General features: G+C 38.5%; 1 protein-coding gene across 2 annotated transcripts in view; it reads right to left on the bottom strand.

Moving 5' to 3' along the window:
* prkcz (protein kinase C, zeta) overlaps positions 1 to 12,191 on the bottom strand; it is a 146,530-nt gene extending 134,339 nt beyond the window's left edge. For both annotated transcript variants that reach the window (XR_006403425.1, XM_044351409.1), the window contains exons 1-3: positions 11,866 to 12,191; positions 3,705 to 3,826; positions 228 to 317 (exon numbers count right to left, since the gene is read on the bottom strand). Coding sequence is in view for 1 of the 2 variants with exons in the window: in XM_044351409.1 (XP_044207344.1) it covers positions 228 to 317; positions 3,705 to 3,826; positions 11,866 to 11,942 (289 nt within the window). In the remaining variant the exon portion in view is untranslated. The remainder of the gene's footprint in view (positions 1 to 227; positions 318 to 3,704; positions 3,827 to 11,865) is intronic.
* Between the last annotated feature and the right edge of the window lie 5,660 nt (positions 12,192 to 17,851).

Here is a 17,851-nt window from a genome sequence, read left to right as displayed (position 1 = left end):
GCCAATGAAAATCAGGCACACACTAGTGATGTGGCATGAATAGAGGGTTGGGTAAAACCCTTTAAATGCCATTTCTTAAATGTTAAGGTGCATCCATAGTCTTCAAAAGACCTTTTCCATGTTGTCTAAAGGTCAAAAGGCTTTAATGAGATATATAAAACACAAATTATAGAGATGTTATTCCACAATATAATGAAAATGGAAAATGAGAGTAGGGCCAAACTCACCATGCAGCAGCAGTCCAGACCTCTTGGTTCGATTGTAAATACGAAATGCCTCCTCCAGTTCCATCTGAGACGAGATGGTACAAGGGTCTCCTACACACATACATATTTTACAATCAATATTATAAATCTGATTCTATCCTTGCACTCATTCACTTTGCATGAACACGTTCTGTCTAGCTAAACTGGTGTAGCTGTCACACTAGATTATTCATAATGTTGCTTGTTCAATGCTGCACACACAAATCAGCTTCATTGTAAGACCTTCACTACCCAGAAACTATATAATATGTAGTTAAAGGATCAGTGTGTAGGATTAAGTAGCATCTAGCAGTGAGGTTGCATATCTATATATATATATATATATATATATAGCGCTTCCATCTATATGCACATTTAATCGGTTTGATTCTGTTTGTTGTGTGATGTGACAGTAATGGCAGGTCATACTGTGTTTCTGTGTTCAACACTGTTTAAAAAAGGTCTCTATGATTTACAAGATTGTTATGATATTAAGTTATCGCTGTGCGGTGCTAGAGAGACCAGATTAGTTCCTCGTTGTTTTCTTTAAATAACTCACAGCCAACGTACTAGACAAATCATCATAGCTGACTGACAAGGCAGGGATCAGTTATAGTCAGCCTTCAAAAAAATATGCAAAACAGTGAAGGCAGTGCGAACCCACCTTGTTCAGTCTAAAAAAATCTACCAAACAATCCCATAAACAAACACATCTGATCCGTGAAAAAACCTTCTCAAACCGTGGCTCCGGTTAGCAGCCTCTGGTGCACTGGTTGCTATGGAAATCGAGTGCTCGTTGACTCATTTCATATCTGCCACAGTCTGCAGCAAAACTAAATGAAAAGTCAGATTGACTTTAACAATGAGAAACATAAACTAACTGTCTACACCGCAGCAGATCTGTCTCACACACAGCACAGTTGGTTGCCGCGACTACTAATTATTGCAAGCAGAAATAACCCCGAGGAAAAATGTCCTGTATATTTATGTACACTATGCAGGCATACTCAAACACAGTATTCATAACATTTAAGATTACATCAATGCCTGATGTTACTCATATTGACATTATCTCTGGTGCACATCTTCAATGAGATGGATCTCAGCTGATTACAACTGTCACATAATGTCACAATAATGCTGTTATTCATAGAACAGCTCAAAAAAGAATAGAAGTTACTGAGGTCCAGACCTCTAGGACCTCTACTGGTATAACAGAGCCCATTATTGGGGGTTGCTGCTTTCCTGTTGAGAGGATAATACAATATTCTTTAACAACACTGTGTTTTTCCATTGAATTTGTATCCACAATCTGCATCTAGCCAGCAGCAGATTTACTTTATTTCAGACTGTGCCTGGACTGCAGGACAGCTTAGTTAGATGTGATGTGTCTGAGATCATTAAGTTAAGAATATAAAATATATTGTAGCAGTGGTGTAGCGGAACGTAGTTGATCCGTGATCAGTACGGATCATCCCCCATGGTTTGGCACGCACGTGAACCGCGGATTAACTGTAAAAACTGCTGTAAGCACAAGTCATGGACAGACAGCGTCACTAACAGGGATTCTGAAGAGCACTGACCAAACCAGCATCTAACAGGTCCGTAGTCACGTCTGCAGGTATGTTTACACGCTGTTTAACGTGCTGCAGCTGAGCAGCTAATTAGCATCTAGCTGCTAACTGATGTCAGCGGTGCACTTCTCCCTGGTGAATGAAAGTTTCATTCACTATCATGTTTAAAGGAGGAAGGTATCAGGCCTCATATTGCAATTTAATTTAACAATTGAGCTTTGAATATTTTATATATTTTAAGATTTTATTTAAACTTTGGACATCTTGAATGTTGTTTTCATTTGACACCATGGGTAAATGTTCCTTACTGTGACAATTCTGTTTTACAGAATATCTGGAAAACGAATGATGATGATCTGAAAGATGATCCGATCAATGACTCAAATCCATGATACGCTCTGAACTGTGAGTTTTGTGATCCATTGCACCCCTATGTTGTAGTGAAAAACTGCATATAATTTATGAAGTTGTAATATTAGAATCTTTATTAATGCAGAGTCATTCATCCTTTTTAGGTTTAAAGCCCTTTATTTGGATGGCCTGTCTTCAAAAAAATGTTAATTCATACATCAAATACCTCATTTGAATTTTAAAGGGTAACTACACCCTCAAATTCTCCTAACTCCCTCTCTCCCAGCATATTTAACAATGCAACAGAGGAGTGGGGGGGCTAAATTGTGTGTGTGTGTGTGAAACATAGCCACAGCCTTGCTGTTTATTGCACTTAATGTTACTGTTCATCTTGTTAAAGGACCGTTTATTCCAGTGGTTTTGCACAATAGTCCAGTAACTTCTATGGACCGACAACCACTTCCCAGTTCATGCAAGTGGAAGTGTGTATAAGTTTTGTTTTCCTTCCAGCGGTTCACTGGTTTCAGTCAGTAAACTATCAAAATCAACTCACATAGACTTGCTCAGCATAACTAATACATCACAATGAAACATCCAGACTGGTTTTGTCAAAGTTACTTCATTTCAAAGTTGTGTTTGAATGTGTTAAAATCAGTGATTTTTGAATCCTTCCTAGTGGTTCATTCATGTACTGAAGTGATGGTCTGATGACAGAACTTCTCCATTCTGCTGCCACATGGCATCACATTCATGAGCCAAGATGTTTAGAAAGTCAACAAGGAATATGAATAATTATCTGACATGAGTGTCTGATAACAGTAAAAAAGTAGAGACACTTTCACAAGAAAATGTCAGGCATCAAATATGATGATGAGAAGATGATAACACTTTTTTATAGATCCATCTACAATTTAGTCATCTTGTTTGTTCAGGCTGTATTTCTGTAATTTTGCTTTCTTAGTTTATTCTGTACACACAACATCTACAGCATGTCTGTCCATCCTGGGAGAGAGATCCCTCCTCTGTCACTGTGAGTTAGAAATGCAGATATGTCTTTTGGTGGCCGAAGCAGTGAATTTTAAGCTAGGTGTATCCTCTGAACGTTTTATTTTGAAAATCATTTTGGGAAGTGACAGGCACTGACAGAGGGTGTTAGCAGATAGTAGTTATTTACATGCAAACCCACTTGTGTGGTCCTCCAAGTCCTGAACACTGTATCAGCAGTTCCATGTTTACTGCTGTGGTCTGCTGCTGTGAGCGTTACATATAAATAATTGTAAATTGTGTATTGTAATAAATTTACCAAAGCATACTGTATATAAAAAGTATATTTTACTTTACTTTATACATATATATATATATATATATATATATATGGATATGATCACTTCAAGTCACTCCAGTGTGCAGTGTGAAATGGGCTCTCTGGCCACCGTGCTGTATTTATTTAGCAGTAGAGTCAAAGGGACACAGCAGGTGCCTTCAGGACAGACTGCAGACTGATGGACAGTATTTGACCGTGAGGCACACCCACCTTCATCATCGATCCACTTGAGTGTGATGGGCTGCTGCTTGGCAACACTGCACATCGTTCTCACCTCCTCACACAACTCCACAAAGGTTACCGTTGCAGCCAAGTCTGTGATCAACATGTCCCTGAATGTCCAGACACACAAAACACACAGAGAAGATTGAGTCACTGGGTTGTAAAGTGGAGCAGAAACCAGGAGAGCCCACAGGGGGGTTAGACGGAGTCAACAGCAACATGACAGATTCTCTCACTGTTTGTTGAATTGAAAGTAAACTTCCCACATGGTCGACTTATTGATATTGTAGGTTACTAACAAGGAGACTCAATCTGAAATGATTGGTACAAACAGGTTTCATGCAGCTGTGATTCAGCGGGCTCTGAGCAGCCTCAGCTGTTTACCACGTAGTACTCAAAGTTTACTGGCACATTCAGAGGCTGTTAAACTGTGCCGTCCACAATTTAGACAAATGAATACAATTAAAAGGGCACTCCACCAATTTTAGACATGAAGATCAGTTTATAGTCAGTTGTATACTGAGTGTTTATTCTTGACCTTGGAAATAGTTTGACAAAATAATCTTAGCACAGACGTTGTTTGCTCAGCAAACTAAGAAAACACAAGGTCCACATTACATCTCAAGATTATTGTGTATAATATTTGCTATTTCTCTGGGTGAGCTTGAGCTTGTAGACAATGTATACTGTATGAGGCTGCGTTTACTTTACAGGCCTTAATGCTCAATTCCAGTTTCTTAGTCAGATCCTGTTTGAGTTGATAGTTGACATTCATGTTTGTGAGTGACATGTCTCCGGCTCCAGTGTGAACACCACTGAGGTCCTAAACTGCCATTTGTGAGTCGCATGCATACAAGAATAAGATACAACACAAAAAAATACAATAAGTTCCTTCCATTTTGATGATTGGAGGCGATGTGTGCAGAGAAGTGAGATGTTAGAGAAACCACATGAAATCTGATCTGACAGCAGTCACATAGCCAGAGATCAGATATGAATCAGATCTGATGTGAAAAAAAATCTGATTTAGTTTGTTCACACTGTGAAAAAATGAGATCTGAGTCACTTGACGGGAAAAAAAAAAATGGATTTGGGCCACTTCAGCATGCAGTGTGAACGTAGCCTAACAGAGACAGAAGTGTTTAACAGACCTGATGAAATATGCTATCAAGTTGCATTCTGGGAAGTGTATGATGACCCATACCTGGGACTGAAAAAAGAACATCACATCACTACCACAGTGATTAAACACTGCCTTCCTGATTCAATGCCTTCATACTACTTGCTTTTATCTTCTGATATAAATGACGGTATAAAGTATGAAGTTGAACATAATGCACAGGAAACTATTAAAAAGGATCCAGTCTGGTCCAGCTGCTGTAGTTGTGGTCGTAGGCATCTGTTTCTGAAAGATAAATAATACCTGGCCAGACAACACTTTCCTCTGATTATTCTGGGAACACTTTCACAGCAAAGACTTTTCTAACAGTCTGGTTGAAAAATATTCTGTGTGCTGCACGATAAACACATTCATAACCCGTTTTATAATTCAACTTGACAAACAGATGTAATGATATTACATGAGAAGCACAAGCTGGGGCTATAATAAGAAACTATGGTAGCAGTACAGGTTATAACAATAGTAGTAGTAATACCAGTAATACTAATACAGTAGTATCTGCAGTACTGAAGTAATCGCTCAACAAAACGAAGATTTTATTTTGGCTCCATTTTCTTACACACTTTGAGGAAAACAAAGTAAAGCGAAGCAACAAAATCCTTCATTTATTTATCAAAAGAACCCAAAGTTCTGAAATGTAAAATGTAAAACACAAGCAGCTGAACAAGAACTTTGCTTCAATAAAATACAGTGTTTTGTAGGGCTGTAGTCAACCAAAGAAAACTGTTGGATGTTACGGGACACAGTGAACTCAGCAGCTACACATTTCACTGTTTAGCATCGTCAGGTTAGGCTAACCTATTGTTGCTAATTTTGGAGCTAACTTTTCCAGCCGTTGGTGAAACAACAGACGAGACTTTTCTTGGTCTTGAGAAGCTGCAGCATTTATTAACTGACACACTGACAACTTCCTGCTAACCTTTTCCTCTGCTCTGCTAGCATTCACCGTTATTTCTCTGCCGCTCGCTCTTTCCCACCCGCTACGCAAATATATTACGCAATGTCATATCCCTAAACGGAGTTACGCTACCAAGAGTTTCCCAGGCAACGACACAGAGGTTGACTCACGTATCGGAACCAAGCGGCAACCTCTGGGGCTGTAAAATGAAGCCAAAAACTGCAGTTCCTTGAACGGCCACTTGAGGCTCCAAAAGCGAGTCAATCCTCATAGACCCCCATGTTAAAATGTCCAACTTTACAGCAGAAATAAACATGTTTACAGCCTGGTACAAATAACGGTTTAGGTCTCAGTAGCTAATTTTCCCATTTATGACAACTGTACGGGGGGGGAATGTTTTTAAAACTCACCCGTTTGAATTTTATTAAGCCGTAAAGTTATGCATAATGAAGGACATGGCTGCTTTGAGTGACAGGTCCGCCAGCCGCTAGGTGGCTTGTTTCAGCCGTTCGGCCCGCCTCTTTACCCATTTTTGATTGGCTGGGAGTTAGGCAGCGTCATGCACTGCCAAGATGGCGCCGGCTGGAGTGGCTCACTTTGAGCTTCAAAACCGCTCTTCAGAAACCAACGGATGACGTCACGGTAACTACGTCCATATTTTTATACAGTCTATGATCAGAACACGCTGCACAGAGGCTCCCAAACACTACTGATTTCTGATTGAATGGATATTTGTGTTATTTTTGGCATTAAAAATATTTTTTTGGCCTGGCGGTGGTTCTCATTATAATTACAGGAGAAACACAGATTCAGTAAACGTTGAGTACAGTTAGACTCAGCAGGCTCCATCAGGTTGGGAGAGTTCAAAGTTGTGAAAACAACGGGGGTGTATTCAAAACACCCCCGTTGTTTTCACAGGTAATTTGTTAGTCTGTCCCTCCCGCTGCAGGAAATAATGAATTAATCCTGGAAGGCTGTTGATGTAGCACTTTTCTCCTTATGAAAGTAACACGGAGATGATTCGACCGATGAGACGGTCAGACGAGAGCATATCGACCAACTAATCAACCAGGAGACTACAGCCCTCGTGTTTTATCAAGTTTATGAAACATCTGAAGCTGTCTGACACAAAATTTGTTCAGTCATGACTGAGCAGACCAAACCAGTGAACATGAACTTTGATTACAGTTGTGTTGTTGAATGCTGACCTGAAAGAGGAATTTCACATTGATACTGGCCTTCAAATACCCTTATCAGTTGATGACTATTTTAAATAAGGGCGTGCATCGTCAGTTTCAACACTAACCCTCAGTCCTCTGCTGCTGGCTGAAGAAGACACTGAAGACAGACTGTGTTCACATTCAACAGTGCAGCTGCAGCCAGAGGCCGACATGAGCCTGTTTTACACTGTAAACAAATAAAACACCTACAACATGCTTCTGAATGTAGACTGTGTCTGTGTGAGTGTATCTGACAGCTTTCTGTAGGTGTGTGTGTGTGTGTGTGTGTGTGTGTGTGTATGTGTGTGTGTGTGTGTTTATGGTGAGTGTTTGTTGGACTCTGTCAAGGTGGAGCACAGACAGCTTGTTTCTCAGCGGGCACTGCCCCACACAGTCAACACCAACAAGTCAATGTGGAGTGAAGTCATATACACACACACACACACACACACACGCACACACACACACACACACACACACACACACACACACAGACACACACACAGAGACAGTAGAGTTATGCCTTTAGGTTTGCCAGTATTTTTCCTGTAATCAGATAACATGTGGTTGAGTTAATATGTCATACAGTATGTACTGTATGACTTTGGTTGATGATATTTCATATTTATTTTACATTTTATCAGTTACTTATATTATTGTACTTCTTATATTTATTAGCATTTGGCCTACAGTATTTTGGATATCATTAAACATGGTCTTTTACTTCATACTAATAAGAACGCTGTCGGCTCTACTGGTTGTTAAAACCCAGACGTGCACGAGGAAAAACCTCTTACAGTGTCTGACTGAAGGCAGCTGCAAGAATCTGACCCTTGAACTATTTGCTGAGTGCATATAGTGAAGAGTGCTCAGCACACCAAGCGATTTGTCATGTACAAGAACATAAACCTACCTATCAACATGTTGATCTTTGACCCCTCTAATCAAAATATTTCTTTTACTTCTCGCTAGAATACTGTACAATGATCACTGCGTCTTGTTACTTGGTAACACCTGCTGTGTTCCAGTTTAGTCTTTAAGACATCTATCTGCATGAAATAGACTGAGCCCACACCGTGTGGAGGTAAAGAGCTCTGTTAAAGGCTTGAATGCTTTATTAGGATATCTCAGATATGATGATGGATGATGGTGGGACAGCCTCCACTGATTTTTATTCATTGACCTATTGATCTGTTATTGTGGGGTATGTTAACACTGAGGATACACTGTTACACTATTCTTCAGAGAACTGTATCTACAGCACAGTACAGCTTAACAATGACTGTTTCACTGCCAATCTCTCTTATATATTCTCTTATATGGGTTTTTGTTAACACTTAAAGAGAAGCTAATATGGCTGCTGATAATGTAACAATCTGCATTTTTATCTGTTTATTTTGGTGAGTAACTTACAGAATAACAACTGTTAAACACACATATGTTTCCATGAACATGTGACAAATGAAAAAAGTTTTTTAAAGGGTGTTGATATGCTTCTACAATACATGTACTATAGGATTAAAATATGGATGGTTTCACAGTTTTTCAAGTGTGTCTTAAAACAACAGTTTGCTGTAATCATTCCTCCTGTTCATACTGACCATTAGAAGATCCCTTCATAATCCACAGTCCTCCTTCTGTGTAAAAATGTATTTAAAAGTTGATCTGAAGCTAATATGAATAGTTTTCAGGTCTTATGTGAACAGCCAGGTGTAAACCAATGACCAACAGTTCAATATGAATAGTAAAAAGGGATTAAAAGCATGTTCAGCACACCGTGTCATTGAGGAGGGTTGTGTTTTAGGATTATATGAAAAGTGACTAAATCCACACACACACATTCACCTCTAAAATCATTTTGAGGTTATGACCAAGCTGAGAGTTGTGAAGCAGTTCTGACCTGCTACCTGATGAGCATGTTATGTGACCATCAGCTCACTGTTAACGAACCTGAATAAAACTAAACCTTCTGTCATTGAGCTCTACACTGAGCGATGTCTGACTGGATTTATCAGCTACTGAACGAGGTCGGAGGCTTTTCCTTCTCATATTTTAGTCTGTTTAACATTTTCTGATCTCTTCATCATGAGATGTCGTGTACTGTGGACCCTGTTACTAGACTGATCAGGAGGTTATTCACTCATGCACTCAGTGTCAGGACAATATCGACTAACTCTTTCTGGGATCACTAATCAATTAGTTGATACACCAGAAATCATCAATAATATTTGTATTTGATTAATATTTTAATTCATTAATTAAGTAACACAACTTTAAGTGTAGTTACAATATCTCTACTGATACAGGCCACTATTATTGGATGATGTCCGTGTCATGTATGCCTGACAGAACAGCGCTTCTATGTTAATCAATACAGTCTATCACTTACACATGTGTCACACACACTATACGCGCACAATCGTGACCTGAAGCATATTTTTAGGCTTCAGTTCTATCTTCCTCTGTTTTACACATGTAACTACAGTCATTGTGCTCTGAGTGCAGGTGACCTACACTCAACACTGTACCTGAATGCCTCCTGTGGAGACAGATTAACTGTCATGTATGAAAAAGAAAAACAACAAATCTTCACTTCTGAGAAGCTGGAACCATCAAATATTTGGCTTTTTTTCTTGAAAAATGACTGAAACAATGAATCATTTGTCAGGATAGCTGCTGATTCATTTTCTGACGATCAACAATTAGCCTAATTGACAAATTCCAACTAATTCCAACTATAAAAATACGATACAGTTGAAACTGAATACTGTTTCTCCAGGACCAGTACATATAAACTGAGACAAAACATACACACCTCACACCTAAAATGTGGACCCAAGTCCTGGACTGACAAGGGGACTGGAGAACCGAACAACATCACCCTCCCTGGATCCACATCACTCTTGTTCCTGCTTTATTCAGCAGGTTTTAATGTCATTATAAACTCAACACATTTGGGATCTTTGGTTCGGGCTCCATGTCTATGATATTATGTTGTTGTGTGTACAGATTATTATGAGTGTGTATAGATAACCTGGTCTGATTGCTTGTTGCTTGTTTGTGATCTCATGTTAGTCATCTGTGGATCTAGGGTATGAATACAAATTGCACCAACATCAAGAGAAATGAAAATCCCAGAAATAAAACATGCTGAGGCAACACCAACACAACATACTGCGAGAATTACTGTGATACAAACATTTAAATCATTAGTGGGAATATAGGATGGTGAGGGAACATTACAAGAAGGCTACAGGTTAAAAGGATGAGCCACTGGGCTGTGAAAGAAGGACCAAACAACTGTTGAATGGTTGATGGAGCCATACCAGAAGACTGAAGTGTTTACAATGGGTTAGCTTAACCTGAAGATGCTAAACAGAGAAATAGAGAACAGAGAAATGTGTGTCACCCACACTTATGGTGTAAAAACTCTACAAACCATCTACTCTAGTAGAACAGGCTTTATAAGTTGGCAAGAAAACTTTAAACACCACATGGAATTTCATGAAGAGCTGTTGGTTCAGTGTTGTGAGCTGGTTGCAACTGTGAAAGAAATTATGCAGAAATCACATTTTCCAAATTATTGCAAGATAAAAACGTCTCAATTTGAGGAGTATTTGAAGTTGAAGAATAATAGACTTATCATGTTTCTCCAAGTTAAGCTGATTATCAAAGATGACATCATAAATGTATAAATACACCTGCGTACGTATCAGAGCTACAGAATGCTAACAGTATACAGAGAGGTGAACTAAGACTAACTAAGACCACAAACACAAGACAAACCTGTCAGAATATATGATCCAGTGATGAGTGACAGCTTCACAGTCAATTAAAGGATCGCTTCACAAGTTTTCAAGTCTGTCTTCAATCTGAGCTCAATAACCACTTAGGAAAACCAAAATCAAGAGCTAAGCCAATCAATCAATAAATCAATCAATATCAAAGTTGATCAAAATGCCATCACAGTGTTTCCCCTGTAATAGTCCGGGCCAACGAGAACCCCCGCCAGGCCATAAAATATTCTTTTAATGCCAAAAATAACACCAAATATCCCTTCATTTGGAAATCAAACAGCATTTGGGAGCCTGTGCAGCACTGTTCCAATACATGGGTCAACCTCTGTGTGGTTGCCTGGGAACCAACCCCACCCCCCCCCCCCACCGCCACCACCCCAAAGCAGTCAATCTAGGGGAAACACTGCATCAAATCCATAACTCAGTCAATATTAAAGGCTGAGCAGAATCCAATAGATCAGAAGCCACAAATCAAACATTACCGGCCTGCGATAATGAATGAAAAGCCTGAGAGGTGGAATAAAAGAAAATTATTCATATTAGCTTCTGATAAACTTTTAAATACACAGAAGGACTGTGGATTTTGTCCCCCATCACTTCCATTGTAAGTGCATTATGAAGGATCTAATGGTCACCTGACTGGAAGGAGGAATATGGATATAAAATATTATCGAGGACCTTCAATGATGACTTTTTACAAATGTTGTGTCAGTGTTTGTAGAGGTGGTAGGCTATAAGAAAGCCTCAGTCCCAACAGGGAAGGTTCTTTTCATCAACACAAGTGAACATTTGAATTTGATACACTTGGCAATGACTCATAATAAAGCAAATAGTAGAAGATAACGAGTAACATAGTAATAGAAAACAAACAGTAATTGTTGGCCCAGGTCATTTTGACTTTGGTCAGGTGAAGTTATGCAGTGTCAGTGTGGCTGACCCCGGCTGACTGCTAACACCACCACATACTGGACTACAAGTCTCCATTCCACAGGTGTTTCCCCTCGTTATGTCACCTCCTGTCTACTTGTTTCCTACAGCTAAGTTTGACACTTACCCACAATAATGTGCTTTAATTTTCACCAACTCCGACTCCAAGTCCATTATGGATCCGTTTGACGCTGGCATAAGCATTGTACAGTTTGGTTTATCTCCCGACTAGCCCGACGTGGACGGGACAGGCCCAGACTAGCTGTATGACGTCGGAAGATAAAGGTTTGGTGAACAGGCCAGAGGTAACCTGTCGTCTGGTCCAGAACTTTCCAGAGAAAAACTACTTCGAGCTACTTTGAAGTTTCTTTCGTTTGGGCAGCAGAAGAAGCTCCCTGGTTCAAGAGTTGTCAAGTTAGTTTGAATGACTTCACCTTTTCCGACTTGACTTTTCAAAATAAAAGGCATGTTAACTGAGATGTCCTGCGCTGCCGTCATAGTCACAGTGATGCTTTTGTTTTGGAAGTAACAGTTCTTCATCTGTGGTGGTTTTCAGGGTAACTCTGGGTAACTTGACTCAGTTTCTTATGGTTCACTATGGTTACCGGAGTCCAAAGTCACCTGTGCCGTTGTTTTTAACGGGGCTTATTAAAAAGCCCAGAACAGTCTTAAAGATGTGTTGACAGGCGATGGACGGACAGTTTATAAAGAATTCAAAGCTTTGTTCATATTTGTCTTCTAGTATCTTCACATTATGTTTCACCTCCGTATGAATACTCATCAGTCTCTGTCCTGTTGTAATGTCCTGGTCATATTCCAGTAATACAGACGGATCTTTGCGCTCTCTGACATTAATTCTGACCACAATAATTTATATAAATGTCTTTTTTTTATTTGTTTTATTTTTATTAAAATTAAAGTACCTTATTGATACCTTAATTGCATTTTTTATAATTAAGGTGTTAATAAAAACCGGTCATGTGTTGCATAAGATCAATAAAGGACAAAGAAAACAGCACAAACAATCTGATGGATACAAGACGAGGCTTCCACTAATAATGTAGTTATTGATCGCCACCTGCTGGTTGGTAAGGAATCAATTTCAAAGACACACTCGTCTGAATAATATACTGATCAAACGCCTGTAATTGATCCCTTTTGTTAAGAGAAAAGGCGGGAATATTTTATTTTTTATTATAGATGTGTCATTTATAATAATAAATGTGTCATTCATGATAAAATATGGCAATAAAAATATCATATACACTATATATACAAAGTATAATGAAAATTTCTTATTGTTATAATGAAATATAATTCTTAGAATTATAAATAGCAATTCATTTAATAATGATTAAGAATAACTATTATTTTATCTATTTAGTGGCAAACACATTTCTTTGAGAGCTGCTATTCTTCAGTTTTGTCTTAAACACAAAAGAGCAAATAAACATTCTCCATTTATTGACAGGTGAAGCTACACTGTGCTCACTTTTCACTTGTACTGCTAAGTCTTGTAAAACACTATGTTGTGAGGGGCCCTTCAGCAAGGCAATTTATGAAACATAAATATTAATTAGTCTGAGTAGGAAAATGGCCAAATGTCACAATATAAGCCCCCCCATCTCTCAGATATTACCAAACATGTACACAACCCCCCAACTTGACAGGAACATGTTAAAGTTTGCATAAAGTTCAGGTGGGTCTGTGAGTTCACTCCACCTGTCCTCTCTCTCCCCTCCTAAATGCAGCAGGCTTATTTCCTTGCTTTGCTGAGCTCCGGGGGCGAGCGACATATTGTTACCCGACCCCCCCTTCACTCAGACTTCACCCTCTGCAGGTGGGAGGGACAGGGCAGCTGGCTGCGTCTTGTAGTTTTGTGCAGACTTGCAGAGGAAGGGTCGCAGGTCATGGTGGGGCCACAGACCAGGGTGGCGGTGCAGAACTTAACGAGTCCAGATCAGGTCACAACACAATTATAGTGTAGTATTTTCAATAAGTATCAAATCATTTCAGAAGATGAACCATGTGAGCTCAATCTCTGATGATTAAGGCCTCAAGAAAATACAGAACCCCCCTAAAGACCATCATCATTTCCCCTGTTCTTTAACTCATACTGGGACTGAATGACTTTTTCATTCCACTTCATTCAGTCATCCTTCATTATTGGAGTCAAATGTGGACGGTTCTTCACTGGTCTTTACTGGTCCACATCCCCAAACAAGCTGCCCACTGGTTTATAACCAGTGGGCAGCTATATCATTTCTCAGATCTTTTACTTAAGTAAAAGTAGCAATACCACAATAAAAACAAAAAGTAAAAGTCCTGCATTCAAAAGCTTACTTCAGTAAAAGTACATAAGTATTGTCTGCAAAACGTACTTGAAGTATCAAAAGTAAAAGTACTCATTATGCAAAATGGTCCAATTTAGGTTGTAATATATTATCATATATTCATGGTCAGGTCTGCTCCAGTAAACCTCATCCTAAGCTTAAACTGATGTAAAGTAAACTTAAATAAGTTTATAAGTCAGCCTTAGATGAGCTTCATGTTGCTTTCTTGTTTATGATTATTGTGTCGATGGTTTTAAGTTACAACGAATTAAATATTAATTGTAAAGTTTACCTCCAGGTGACTAGAAATTAAATGATTTTCTCTATGACTCAAAATGTTTCAGAATGAAAATGCAAGTTAGATACATCTCAATCATCACATCTTTCACCTGGATCATTACTGGACAAAAACTCCTGTGAACTTCTACACTAAACAATAATGTCATTGAAGGAATGTTGGGGGGAATATTGCACGGTAAGTTATTTTCCATGTAAATAAACATGTTAAAACATTATAAGCTGCCATAAACATCTTAATCTGGCAGTCGGAGTGTTGGTGCTGACGTAGGACGCTGGTTGCTATCATGGATGTATTCCATGGTTGCTATGGAACGTCTATATTCCAGACACTCGTTCTAGATTCATCATTTCACCTCCAGACACTGAAGGAGAAACTTCACTCGACGATTTCTGAAAAACGGTACAAGTGACCAGCGAAATACGGACCCGCACTGACCTCAACTCACCTCTCTTACTGATTCATCATGGAAAATGTGAGAATTTAGCGAGTTTAAAATCATTCAAAGACTTTTTTCAAGCCGTTTTATTCGACGTCTCAGCTGTATTTAACCTTGAGGCGTCGAATATTCGACGGCAGCAACTGACTTTGATGCAGTGGCAACAGAAAAACAAATATTAAATGTACAATATTAAAGTAAAATATTCAGCGTATACATTGCTGAAATGTGAATGTAACTGATAGAGTTTGCAGTAACTGTTCAAACTCCTTCAGAAGTATAAAATATTGCTTATTACACAGTGATGCATGAACCACCTGCAGTAAACTGCTGAAACTCAGTAACAGCAATTTGCAAATTGTAGGTTTAAAGATGCCAAAGTTTCTACTTTCAACCGGATATTTTATCAAGATAAAGCCCTCATTCATTACTTTATTAAACAATTCATAAGTGATCAATATTTTTTGTAGTAATTTCAACTTTAATGTGATATTACAGCAAAAACTAAGAATCTGCAATGCATATGTACATGCAGAGTAGAAACTAGCTTGTTTATTTAAAGGACAGTTTCACAAATGTTCAAATATGTCAGGAGCCCAAAACAACAGTCAGGAGCCCAAATGAACATGAAACATGTTTTTATGCTGTAATCATTCCTTCTGTTCATACTGACCATTAGAAGATCCTTCATAATGCACTTACCATGGAAGTCCTCCTGTACAAAAATGTATATAAAAGTTAATCTGAAGCTAATATGAAGCTTCAGCGTTCAAATGAGTCAAATCAAGTAGATACGGGATTTTGGTCTCCATCACTTACATTAAAACACATCTGAAGGATCTTTTAATATCCAGTATGAACAGCAGGAATGATTACAGCGAGGAAAACCTCTTTCACTGTTCATATGGACACCTGACTGCTGGTTTAGGACACAGTGGAACCATTGTGAACCCGTCCATTAAGGAAAACATCAGTGTGCTCAACAGGTTCAAGAAATGAACTAATTTATACATTGTTCAGTTGAGTTGTGTTGTGTTAAGTAGAGTCCCATCCTAAACTGTACATTTATGGTTACAGATGTGTGATGTGCCAACTCACCTCCATGATCACATCTACTGGAGGAGAGAGCCCAGCAGGAGCACCAACACCAACAAGGTAAAACATTTGGCAGTAAACGTGTGTATCCTGTTAGATTTGTTAGGAGCTTGTGCTTATTTAAAATATTATTATTAATGTTGTCTTTATCTTTTTTGTGTAATACTAATTTTCAGTGACTATGAGCGTAATTGTCCATAACATCAGTGAATTTATGCAGGCTACATTATAAAATGTTAATGTAGGATTGAGGGAAAATCAACACTCACAGTCACACAGGGTGTCATGTTGCATGACATGACAAGTTGCAGTTTGCAACATGCTGAGAGGTGTGAAACTATGCACCTTGTCAGAGGTTACCAACAAATATAGACACTGAAACTGCCTTTTTGATGACATCTAGTGGTGGAAGAAGTACTCAGATCCTTTAAAAGTACATAAGTATTATGAGCTTGATGTAGTTAAAGTATTGCAGTAAAAGTACATAAGTATTATGAGCTTGATGTAGTTAAAGTATTGCAGTAAAAGTACATAAGTATTATGAGCTTGATGTAGTTAAAGTATTGCAGTAAAAGTAGTGGTTTGGTCCCTCTGACTGATATATTATTATATATGACATCATTAGATTATTAATAGTGAAGCATCAGTGTTAGAGCAGCATGTTACTGTTGTAGCTGCTGGAGGTGGAGCTAGTTTACACTACTTTATATACAGTTAGCTAGTTTAGTCCAGTGGTTCCCAACCTAGGGGTCGGGCCCCTCCAAAGGGTCAGCAGATAAATCTGAGGGGTGGTGAGATGATTAATGGGAGAGGAAAGAAGAAAAAACAAAGTTCTGATACACAAATCTGTTTTCAGTTTTTGGACTTTTTCTCTAATCTTTGATTTTTGCTGAAATATTGGATCATTTGAACATTTATTGAAATGAAAGCATGTGAGAAGTTTAGAGGGAAAAATCACTATTTGGTGGAGCTGTTAACAACTCATAGACATGTGAAATGTGACCCCGACTACACACTGCTTTTTGGAAGACGTCAAAAGCCAAAAAGGTTGAAAACCACTGGTTTCATCTTTAACAATGTGTTGTATTTTAAAAGCTTGTTATATTATCCATTGTGTCAAATCTTCATCTTAAAACTAACTAAAGCTGTCAAATAAATGTAGTGGAGTGGAAATATAAAGTAGCATCACATGGAAATACTCAAGTAAAGTACAAGTACCTTAAAATTGTACTTAAGTATAGTACTGGAGTAAATGTACTTAGTTACTTTCCACCACTGATGACATCTAGTATGTGAAAAAGAGCATTCATGCTCGACAAATCTACTGTAGTTACAAAAAAAGACAAAAACAAAGAGTCTGATTAATAAACCAATCAAAATCATTATTAAAAATCAATTATTCAAGTTTTACACTGTGACCCTCTGTTTGATTTTAATACTTCTTGAACAACAAAGTGAAAATGTGGACATTTTGTCCTGAGATTAAAACACTGTTTTCTGTCACAAAATCAAAAAACATTCTGAAAAGTTATAAAATAGAAACAGTCATCAGTCAGCTGTTTTATGGGTCATTTGTGTCACTTTAGAGTTCAGACTGTTTGCTACTTTGGTGGCAGCTGTGTGTCGTGTTGCATTCAGAGCTGTTGTAATTCTGCCTTTGTATCCTCTGAATGTACGCTGTGGATCACAGTGGACTGAAGGCTGCATCATGGACTCAGTATCAGAGAACATGAGCATATCAGCGGAAAAGGTGTTTTATTTAATTATGTAATGAAGGTGAACTAATGGAGGGAAAATGGATCTTTCCTTTGTTTTACCTGAAGAGCATCAAGTACAGTTTTACTGTGGAAGTCAGCGGATATATTAGAGAGAAGGAAGCTCTGTTCTAGCTGCACCTCAGTTCATCAGGATGAGATGGACATCAAGTATGAAGCAGCTGTGGGGGACA

This window comes from Thunnus albacares, chromosome 5, assembly GCF_914725855.1.
Source record: "Thunnus albacares chromosome 5, fThuAlb1.1, whole genome shotgun sequence".
Classification (NCBI taxonomy): Eukaryota; Metazoa; Chordata; class Actinopteri; order Scombriformes; family Scombridae; genus Thunnus; species Thunnus albacares.
This window is presented reverse-complemented; position numbering and strand designations above follow the sequence as displayed.